Source organism: Hypanus sabinus, chromosome 2 (genome assembly GCF_030144855.1).
Source record: "Hypanus sabinus isolate sHypSab1 chromosome 2, sHypSab1.hap1, whole genome shotgun sequence".
NCBI lineage: Eukaryota > Metazoa > Chordata > Chondrichthyes > Myliobatiformes > Dasyatidae > Hypanus > Hypanus sabinus.
In genome coordinates this window covers 89,783,268-89,794,876 of record NC_082707.1, presented here as the reverse complement: position 1 = coordinate 89,794,876, position 11,609 = coordinate 89,783,268, and the positions used below count along the sequence as shown (strand labels likewise).

The 11,609-nt window shown below is 41.2% G+C and overlaps 1 protein-coding gene across 2 annotated transcripts in view; it reads left to right on the top strand.

The window, feature by feature from the left end:
• Nucleotides 1-2,180: 2,180 nt before the first annotated feature.
• crfb16 (cytokine receptor family member B16) overlaps nucleotides 2,181-11,609 on the top strand; it is a 66,002-nt gene continuing 56,573 nt past the window's right edge. The window contains exon 1 of one of the 2 annotated variants that reach the window (XM_059950385.1): nucleotides 2,181-2,647. In XM_059950385.1, coding sequence (XP_059806368.1) covers nucleotides 2,548-2,647 — 100 coding nt within the window. In that variant the 5' untranslated portion in view covers nucleotides 2,181-2,547. The remainder of the gene's footprint in view (nucleotides 2,648-11,609) is intronic. The other variant, XM_059950394.1, reaches the window with a different exon arrangement.

Sequence of the window (11,609 nt, the reverse complement as noted above, 5' to 3'; positions counted from 1 at the left end):
GGTCCTGCTGAAGGCTTTTGGCCTGAAATGTCGACTGTACTCTTTTTCATGGATGCTGCCTGGCCTGCTGAGTTTCTCCACCATTTCATGTGTGTTGCTCGGATTTCCAGCATCTGCAGATTTTCTCTTGTTTGGGCAGAGATCAATATGGTTTAGCACCAGCAGCGACGCAGGTCTTTCCAGTCACTATAGAACTCAATATAGGACTGCCTTAGGGTCTCCAGCTCCTTCCTGATGAGTGAGTATAGCCACAAGGCAGCAGAGGTTTGAGATCAGTTTTCCTTCTCCTAGATGAGCTGCCAACCATGGTTAATGAGCCCTATCTATATAGAGGGACTGGTTTTAAGGCACCAGTAACCTGCCTTTGCCTCTTCTCCAGTCAGTAAAAAATGATTCTGCTAGGCTCAGTAGCAAATCCACATGTGAAGGTCAGGAGCTGGAATTCGCTGTCAGAGGCCATTTGAGTTGCATGCCAATAGGAGTATTTAATTGTTAGCGGGCTGCTTATCCCCTCTCCAGCCCCCTCCCCTGACTCTAACAACTTTAAGGAATCTGCTTGAAATTGTATGTAAAATATAGAATAGTTTCATTCAAACAGGACAGTGGAAATTTGCTCAGCTAATTCTTCGTATGAGAGGGGTTGTCCTACCACCAGTGGCTAAATTGGACCTATATTCTTTGGAGTTTAGTTACAAGATTAGGGGTCAGTCACTTACAACTGAGATATGTAGGAATTTTTCACAGAGGATAAAGAATCACTTGAATACTTCACCGCAGATGGTTGTGGAATCTTGATCAGAGAAGTTACCTAAAAGGATGTAGATACATTTTGAAGGATCAGTGAATCAAGGGCTTTGTGATACTGGCACAGAAGAGGAGGTGAGACCTGGGGTAGATCAGCCAAGATTGCATTGAACAGTAAGGTAGACTTGAGGAATCACCTGGTCTATTCTTGGGTCTTTTTCCTTCTGCTCTTATGGCATGACTCCGGGATGCAGACTCAGAAGAAGCCCCCAGACTCATTACCACAGCTGAGGTCTCCTTCAATGGAAAATCAACAGATCATGTAGGTTTCAGAGTCTTGAGCTGCAGGTCTGGTCACAGAGAAAGGTGCGAGTCTAAGGGAGCCACATTGCTTCAGAATCGTGAACCTCTAGGGTACTGTACACACAGTGAGACCAGACGATGAGGAGGTTGGAACTGGGATATTAAACAGCAACCTTGCCGGTTATTGAAACTGACTGAGTGACAATGATATGAAATGAACTTGTCCTAGTCTTTATTGACAATCTCCCCTGTTGTCAGGTTGTGCCTGTATAGGAAAAGCGTGGTTGGAGACATTGCTAGACTTCTGTACTAAAGCAGGGCTGTCGTCTGGTCCCAGAGATTTTGCAATATCCAGTGCTGTCACAAGCACTAAGCACCATAAGGAGTGAGCAGAAGTGGCTTAAAATTGGCTTCAGTGATCAATGTTCCCTCTAATTTTTTTCTACAGCTGTGCAGACCACCATTGCTCTGAGCAGGATTCATGGCCTCAAAACTGCATGGTGCTTCAAGAGTTTTGCCTATGTAATGTGCATACTATGAATATTTAGAATGAAGATTGAACACTCACCTCCTTTTGAGTTTATTGAAGGATGTAGTGAAGTACAGCACAGCTAAGAGAATCCTTCATGTATTGTAGACTTTCTTTTTGTCAGTCTTTATTACAAATCCACTGTCTTTATTTTGGCACTCACATGCCAGGTTACACCATCGATAAGAAAAAGGATGTTTTTGGAGTCTCCTTCTCCTTCTCCTTCTGTGACCGCTCCCAACTGGATGCAGTAGGTCTGCAGGGCCATTGGACCCTTGCAGATAGGGACACAGGGCCAATGGCGAGTGCTGCATTTTCTGGGGTGTGGGTTACTTACTCTTGTTAGCTGCTGTGTTTGCAGAGCATTAAGGCAACATGTGACGTCCTCACTTGGTGAGACTTCTTCCGTGTTTCATATTTCTGTCACTAATTACAACTGCATCAGAGGTTTGTGGTTCTACTGCACCACACCTATTGGGAGTTGGACCTTGAAGTTCCTGTCCAGAGTACTTTTTAATGCCGTTGCTAATTTCAGTATCTTTTCAAAGTTACATCCAAAATGAAAGATTAGTTTTCTCTATTTTGTGACTGTAACTGCAATTTATATATTTTTTTGAAACACTTTGAGGTGGCCTGAACATATTGAAGGCACTTTACATGATGCAGAGTGCCAAATGTAACTTGAATCTTCTGCCAGTCACATAATATAATTGTGGGTTAATTAACTATGACATCATGCTGTGTCCTACTGTAACGAGAAGAATACGTTTTGTTCCCTGGAGGCTTCTGCAATAACATCCTCCCACAGCACCAATGTTTATTGCTGCATGTAGCTATGAAGAACACGTAGAATGACTTGCCAAGGCTTGACTAACAGAAGTCCGGGAGAGAGGAGAGATCAGGATATAGCTCAAGCATTGAATGTCGGAAACAAAGTCGAGTTAAAGAGAGAAAGGGAGGTCAAGTAAAAAATGCAGACCAAAAGGAAAGAACTCGAATCGGAATGGTTTCTATATGTAATAGGACACATCATGTTCACGTCAGTATTTCTGGCTTCAACATCAGGGAGAGGTAAGTGCATGTGGGTAAGGGGCTAGCTTACTCTTGGGTGCAGATACACACTTCTTCAGAGTCTCTGAGCTGGAATTTACTTCTAGTGAATGTAAAATCAGTGTGAGAGAAAACCAAATATCTTTTGTTCACTAAGATGAAACTGAAAGTTAAAAGAAGTTCAGGGGAGCATAATAATTAACCTTCAAACTGGAAACAAATTTCAAACATGATTTTGCAGTGCTTTTTCAAATTATATTGTAATTATCTTGTATGACACAAATGCTCACTGATATTAAGCAAAATAATATTTGTACTGTAGAGGGTATAAATCACACTGATAGAACCTCTCCTCTTTAATATGGGAAGTGTGCAGATTATTCTACATAATCAAGGGTATGGCATCAGTTCTGAGCATCTAGTAGGAAATTCAAGATTTATGAAGGGGATTTATTTCCAAGGTGGCACCTGCTACATAGCTACTGATAATCCAGAATCACACTCCTTCTCTGTGTCTGCCAGTGTAAGGGCTTGCCCTGTTAATATCCGTGCTTTTGGTCAATCCAAGTAAAAGAAAGGCATACATTTGTAAGGCACCTTACATGGCCACTGGCTACCTAAAATTACTTCACAGATAAAGATTACAGTACTTCTGAAATATAGTCACCATTGTCATGGAGGAAATCCGCAGCAAAATCGGAGCTGGCCTGTGGTGAGGAAGGCAAACAGGATGGCAGCATTCGTTTCAAGAGGTCTAGAATATAGAATATAGAGGTGATGGTTTGCACCTGAACCCAAGGGGCACCAATATTCTTGCGGGCAAGTTTGTTAGAGCTGTTGGGGAGGGTTTAAACTAATTTGGCAGAGGGGTGGGAACCATAGTGAAGGGACTCAGGATAGGATGGATGGTAAAGTAAAGATAGCATGCAGTCAGACTGTCAGGAAGGGCAGGCAGCTGATGGGATTCAGTTGCAGCCAACAGACTGAATATCAAATCATTAGGGATGCAGAATCAGAAAGGATAGCAAATACGGGTACTCAACGTGTTGTATCTCAATGCGCGGAGTATAAGAAATAAGGTGGATGATCTTGTTGCACTATTACAGATTGCCAGGCATGATGTTATGGCCATCACTGAATAGTGGCTGAAGGATGGTTGTAGTTGGGAGATGAATGTCCAAGGTTTCACGTTATATCGGAGGGATAGGAATGTAGACAGAGCGGGTGGTGTGGCTCTACTGGTATAGAATAGCATCAAATCAGTAGAAATTTGTGACATAGGATCGGACAATGTTGAATCTTGTGGGTTGAGTTAAGAAACTGCAAGGGTAAAAGGACATTGATGGCAGTTATATACAGGCCTCCCAACAGTGGCTGGGAGGTGGACCACAGATTACAACAGGAAATAGAAAAAGCATGTCAAAAGGGCAATGTTATTGGGGGTAGTCATGGGAGATTTTAACATGCAGGTCGATTGGAAAAATCAGGTTGGTAATGGATCTTAAGAGAGTGAGTATGTTGAATTTCTAAGAGATAGCTTTTTAGAGCAGTTTATCATTGAGCCTACGAGGGGATGAACTATACTGGATTGGGTGTTATGTAATAAACCAGAGGCCATTAAGGAGTTTAGGGTAAAAGGAACCTGTGATCCCAATATGATTATGTTCAACTTGAAATTTGATAGAGAGAAAGTAAAGTCTGACGTGACAGTATTTCAGTGGAGTAAGGGAAATTACAGTGGTGTGAGAGAGGAGTTGGCCAAAGTAAATTGGAAGGAGCTGCTAGCAGGGATGACAACAGAGCAGCAATGTTGTGCATTTCTGGGAAAAATGAGGAAGGTACAGGACATGAGTATTCCAAAATTGAAGAAGTACTCAAATGGTAAAATAGTACAACTGTGGCTGACAGGGAAGTCAGAGCTTTGTAAAGGCAAAAGAAAGGGCATACATTAAAGCAGAAATTAGTGGGAAAATAGAGGATTGAGAACTTTTTTAAAACCTACAGAGAGCAACTAAAAAAAAATCACTAGAAAGGAAAAGATGAAATATGAAATCAAGCTAACAAATAATATCAAAGTGGATAGTAAAAGTTTTTTCAAGTATGTTAAAAATAAAAGAGAAATGAGAGTGGATATAGGACCATTAGAAAATAAGGCAGGAGAAATAATAATGGAGGACTAGGAGATGGCTGATGAATTAAGTGAGTATTTTGCCTCAGTCTTTCCTGTGAAAGACTCTAGCTGCATGCCTGATGTTGCAGTGTGTGAAGGAAGAGAAGTGGGTGCAGTTACTATTGCAAGAGAGAAGGTGTTCAAAAAGCTGAAAGACCTAAAGGTACATAAGTCACTTGGACCAAATGAACTGCACCCAAGGGTTCTGAAAGAGGTAGCATTGTGGTGGCATTAGAAGTGATCATTCAAAAGTCATTGGACTCTGCCAGAGAACTGGAAAATTGCAAATGTCACTTCACTCTTTAAGAAAGGAGGAAGGCAGCAGAAAGGAAATTATAGACCAGTTAGCCTGACCTCAGTGGTTGGGAAGATGTTGGAGTCAATTGTTAAGGATGAGGTGATGGAGTACATGGTGACACAGGACAAGATAGAACAAAGGTAGCATGGTTTCCTGCATTCCTGCCTGACTAACCTTTTGGAATTCTTTGAAGAGATTACAAGTAGGATAGATAAAGGGGATGCAGTGGATGTTGTATATTTGCACTTTCAGAAGGCCTTTGACAACGTGCCACACATGGGGCTGCTTACCAAGTTAAGAGCCCATCGTTTTCCAGGAAAGTTACTAATATGGTTAAGGCTTTGGCTGATTGGTAGGAGGCAGCGAGTGGGAATAAAAGGATCCTTTTCTGGTTGGCTAGTGGTGCTCTGCAGGGATCGGTGTTAGGACCACTTAGACAGTTTAGGAGAATGAGCATGAAAGTGGCAAATGAAATATAATGTTGGAAAATGCATGGTCATGCACTTTGGTAGTAGAAATAAATGTGCGGACTTTTTTCTAAACGGGGAGAAAATCGAGGAACCTGAGATTCAGAGGGACTTGGGAGTCCTTGTGCAGAACACACTGAAGGTTAACTTCCATGTTGAGTTGGTGGTGAGAAAGGCATATTCCATGTTAGCATTCATTTCACGAGGTCTAGAATACAAGAGCAAGGATGTGATGCTGAGGCTTTATGAGGCACTGGTGAGGCCTCACCTTGAGTATTGTGAACAGCTTTGGCCCGTCATCTTAGAAAATATGTGCTGGCATTGGAGAGGGTCCAGAGGAGGTTCACAAGGATGATTCCAGGAATGAAAGGGTTCTCATACAAGGAATGTTTGATGACTCTGGGTCTGTACTTGCTGGAATTCAGAAGGATGAGGGAGGAATCTCATTGAAACCTTTTGAATATTGAAAGGCCTAGATAGAGTAGATATGGAAAGGATGTTTCCCATGGTGGGAGAGTCTAGGACAAGAGGGCACAGCCTCAGGATAGAGGGCGCCCTTTCAAAACAGAGATGCGTAGAAATTTCTTTAGCCAAAGGGTGGTGAATTTGGGGAATTTATTGCCACCGGCAGCTGTGGAGACCAGGCCATTGGGTGTATTTAAGGCAGAGGGTGATAGATTCTTGATTGGAGATGGCATCAAAAGTTATGGGAGAAGACCGGGAACTGGGGTTGAGGAGGAGATTAAAAAAAAAGGATTATCCATGATTGAATTGTGGAGCAGACTCAATGGGCCAGATGACCAAATTCTGCTCCTATATCTTATGGTCTTATGGTCTACCGGTTGTCCTGGGTTCACCCTTGCCACCGGGATTTACCTCATCATGGTGAAGATAGTGCTGCTGGGGATGGTGCACACTCTGTGGCACTTTAATATCTTCCTTGTGCAGGTCTCTACCTCTGACCACGGTGAACAATACCAGGACCTTATGGTCTAAAAGCAAGGATGTAAGGTTGAGACTTTATAAAGCATTGGTTAGGCTTGACTTGGAGGACTGTGAGCAGTCTTGGGCTCCTTGTCTTAAAAGGGACATGCTCACTCTGGAGCGGGTTCAAAGGAGATTCATGAAAATGATTTCAGGTTTGAACAGCCAGCTTGTCACATGAGGAGCGTTTGACGGCTCTGGGCCTGTGCTCACTGGAATTCAGAAGAATGAGGGGTGACCTCATTGAAACCTATGCAATGGTGAAAGACCTTGATAGAGTGGATGTGGAGAGGATGTTTTTCTGTGGTGGGGGAGTCTAACACCAGAGGACACAGCCTCAGAATAGAGGGATGTCCTTTTAGAATGGAGATGAGGAGGAATTTCTTTAGCTGGAGACAGGCGAACCTGTGGAATTTGTTGCCACAGACAGCTGTGGGGGCCAATTCTTTATGTATATTTAAGGCAGAGATTGATAGATTCTTGATTGGTCAGGGTATGAAGGGATATGTGGAGAAACCAGGAGAGTGGGGCTGAGAGGAAAAATGGATCAGCCATGATGAAATGGCAAAGCAGACTTGATGGGCCAAATGGCCTAATTCTGCTCCTATGTATTATGGTCTTATTATGGTCTAAAAGTCAGTTGACCGGGAAATGCCTACATGTAGTGTCCACACTTTAGCCAGGCAGTATAAATGTCATTGGGTAATTCTCTTGTCTATCAAGTTTAATACCCACGCTACTCTGTACAACTGAGATTGATTTTATGTTTTGAATTAATTACCCTCCATTCACTGCAATATTTCTGGGAATTCACTCTGCATTAATTGAGAGAAGTTGTTTTAGTTTCAATTTACTTCACAATGATTTTGTTTAAATACACGCAGATTCATAAATTAATTCACAAGAATGATCCCTAGAATGAAAGGGTTGATATACAAGGAACATTTGATGGCTCTGGACCTGTAATCACTGGAGCTTAGAAGAATGAGCGAGGATTGCATTGAAAACTACCAAATATTGAAAGGCTCAGGTGGAGTGGATATGGAGAAGTTTTCTATCGTAAGGCAGCCTGAGAATAGAGGGATGTCTGTTTATAGCAAGCCATCTCTTTAGGTAGAGAGTGGCAAATTTGTGGAATTCATTGCCAGAGATGCTATGTAGGCCAAATCAGTGGGTACTTTTAAGGCAGAGATTGATAAGTCCTTGATTAGTAAGAACAAAATGGTTATATTAAGAAGGCTGGACAAAGGGATTGAAAGGGACTACGAATCAGTCATGAAGGATTTGCAGAATAGACTCGATAGACAGAATGGCCTATGTCTCATGGGTCTTGTGGAATCGACTTTGATTATTGTACAACAGAATACCACCTCCAACTCAGTGTTGTCAATAAATAGTTTTGCCTAGAAAATGGACAGATTTATAATTTTTTAAATTCTTTACATGCAAGAAAGAGAAAAGAAACACAGGGGTGGGGCAAAGCAATGAAAAACAGGTCAGTGCTGATGCGAGTGGATTGAAAACTGCAATGTTCAAAATACTTAGATTAGGTCGAGTCTATGCAGAGAGTAAAAGCAAGTTAGTTACAGATTTGTATCACACAGTACAACTGCTTTCTGACAGCTCCAGAAACCCAGGTCTAATCCTGTCTGTTGGAAGGTTACATGTTCTCCCTGTGACTCTGTGGATTTCCTCTGGGTGCCCCTGTTTCCACCCATATGTAAAAATTTACAGGTTGGCAAGTTAGTTGGCCAGTGTGTTGGTGAGTGTTCAAATCTAGGGAAGTAGATGGGACTTTGGGCAAAATAAAATGGGCATGGGTAGGACTGGTGAGAACAGCTGCTTGATATACAAGGGCTTGTTTCTGAACTGGATGACTCCATGACTTCATAAAAATGATTTTGCTCATATTTATGGATTGATTATTACTCATTGGATAATGAGTAATAATCATGGCCCAAACAATTTTGGCCATAATTCAGAAACTTCTCAGAACCAGATGTAAACCAATATTATCTCATACGCAGCAAAACTCTCTGAACTTATCCCATCAGAAACTGGCAGCCAGTGGTACAACCTATGAGCTGTCATAGGTTTTCACTGTCATGGACAGCATCAATGAAAAGATATCAGTTAAAGGGTGCCCATGTTACACAGCTTCAGGCAGACTGATTTCTCTGTGACAACAACAACGTCCAGTCTATCGGAACAACTCAGCCTGTTAAGCAGCAACTGAGCGGAATGGGTGTGGGGCCTGCTGGTTGAAAGGAATTATTAACACCTTGGGTTGACATCTTGCACTAGCCCTTTTGTAGAGTCTTGACCTGAAACAGACAATTCCTTTCCCCAAGAGATGTTGCTCATCTTGCTGAGTCCCTTCAGCAGATTGTTTGTTGTCCAGATTCCAGCATCTGTGGGCTCTTGTGCCTTTATTTTCCTGTGATCCATATTTATGTTCTAACTTCACTGACAAAAAAAAGTTCCAGGAACTTGATAATACTGGCCTAAATGTGAGATGTTCAGTAGGAATGAGTGAGTGATCTGGAACAATAAGTTAAAGACACTGGGCATGATTTTAGATCAACTTATAGCTTACTCATTCATTACATCCAGAATCCTGATAGACCCTTCTATACAAGATATGATGAACCGTCATTCAGAGTGTTTCTGAGTACTATTTCTGGTTATGTTTACCTGTTGCTTAATGTACAAGTGCAGGAGTAGTCACTCCACACTTCAAATCTGCCCAGCCGTTCAATAAGATCATAATTGATCTGCCTCAAAATTCAACTCCTTTTTTGTGCCAGTTCCATATTCTGATCTTTCAATAACTTATCTATTTCTCTTAAATTGCCCTTAATGGTCCGGCCTCCACATCCCTCCAGAGTTCCAGAGATTCACCACCTTCTGCAGAAGTTCCTATATACCTCAATTTTAAATAACCGTCTCCTAATCTTGTAACTATTTCCTTTAATTGGAGACTTTTCCATGAATGGAAATATATTGACATCTACCAACCATACACTATCAGGTTCTTAGATGTTTTAGTTAGATCACCTCTTTCTTCTTGACTCTAAAGAATAGATATCTAATTTCTACAGCTGCACATGTTAGGTTAACCCTCTTCTTCCAGAACTAAACTAAACAAATCTCTTCTGGACTGTCCCCAATGCCATTAATCCTTTCAGAAATAAGGGAACTAAATCTGCATTCAGTACTCTAGGTGTGGTCTCACTAACAACCTGAATAATTGTAACAGTACTTCTCTTTTAGTTAACTCCAATCCTTTTGCAATAAAGGCAAATGTGATAGGTTCCTTCCTAATAATTTGCAACTTCTGCCTGCTAAATTTCTGCAATTCGTGCATAAGAACACCTCAACTCAACCATACTTCACCCTGCAATCTCTCCCACTATTTCTCTGTGGTTTTATATATATATAATTCTTCTTACCTCACACTTTCCCACATTAAACCCCAGTTGCCAAGTTTTCATCCTCTTCTTTATTTACCTATATACTGCAGCAGATCCAATTACCCTCATTGTCACATGTCTTCCTCTCTATTTTGCTGTCAAGAACAAACTTGGGTACCTTGCACTCTGCTCCCTCCTCCTGGTTATTGATATAGATCACAAATAAGTAGTTGAGGGCTAATAACAGATTCTTGGGTCAATTCACTAGTTATGTTCTTCCTGAAAAATGATCTTTTATTCTGATTCTGTCTCCAGTGAGAAACCCCAAACTTCAACCTATGTGAAGACACTTTCCCTTATACTATGTTGTGCACCTGACTGTTAGATGGCATCTTGTCAAACGTCTTGTAAAAATCCCAATGTACTACTCTCTCCCTCTCTCTCTGCTCTCGCATTAGGGAAGGGCTCTGCATTTGGACGATCAATCTCTCTGCCTTGATGCTGCCAGCCGACAGTGACAGTATCAGAGCAGGTTTAATTACCGTGATTTGTGGATTGCGGACTCTTTCAGGTTTATGATGTGTTCTTGTTCTGGTTGCTCCTTGTTTTGTTGCTACTTTTCAGCGACGTTTGAATAGGCGTAGCTTGCAGATAATGAACACTGAGCTGAACTGAAATATGCCTTTTGATTTTGTGTTTTATATTCTGTGTTTTCTTTTGTTGCCGTTTGCACAATTTTTCTGCACGTGTAGAGGAGGGTGGGTTTGATCTTTTTTCCTCGAATGTGTAGGTTCCATGGTTCTTTGTTTTGTGGTTGTCTGTGGAAGACAAATTTCAGGGCTGTGTACTGCATGCGTACATATATTTTGAATCCTTGGGTGGTGCTCTATTAATCTGTAGGTTGCATTCTCAAAGACCAGGAGCAAGTTTACCAAACAAGATTCATCATTGATTTTTTAAAAAAGCGTAGAGTTAATCTAATTGTATTAAGTTTCTCTAAATGATTATTTGTTTCTTCCTTGATTAGACATTCCAGCACCTTGTCAGCAACGGATGTTACCATCTTTTTGTCTTCCTCCCTCCTTGAACACTGAATTCACACTTGCAGTTTTTAATCTGCTGGAGCCTCCCATGAACTCAATGAGCTTTGAAAGCAGGAATTGCAGTATCTCTGCAGTAATTTACTATACAACTGTTTGGTGTGGCCCATAAATCTTGACTTGTTGTCTGCCTTTGGTTCCATTTGTTTATCCAATAACTTGATCCTCATGATAGGGAACTTAAGAAATATTGTTTGAAATTACCAACCAGACGTCTTTGCAAATGTTTGCAGTCTTCCACCATGACTGATGAAAAGCATTGATTTAACTTATCAATAACTTCCTAGTTTCCTGCAGTTGTAAAATTCCTAGTTCTTGAAAAATTACTGTTTTTGTAACATTCTCAGTCCTGTGATTCACCACTAGCCTATATCACTTTTATATGCTCTAGTCTTTGATAATATTTTCATCTTCATCCTGAGATAGTTAATTTTACAATTCTCTTCAGAGATCTCTTTCTAACTGGGATAAGTTTTTGCTGAGTGTTATAAATTAATTATTTAAATATCTGCCTCTGCTCATCCACTGACCACGTCGTTACCCAATCCACT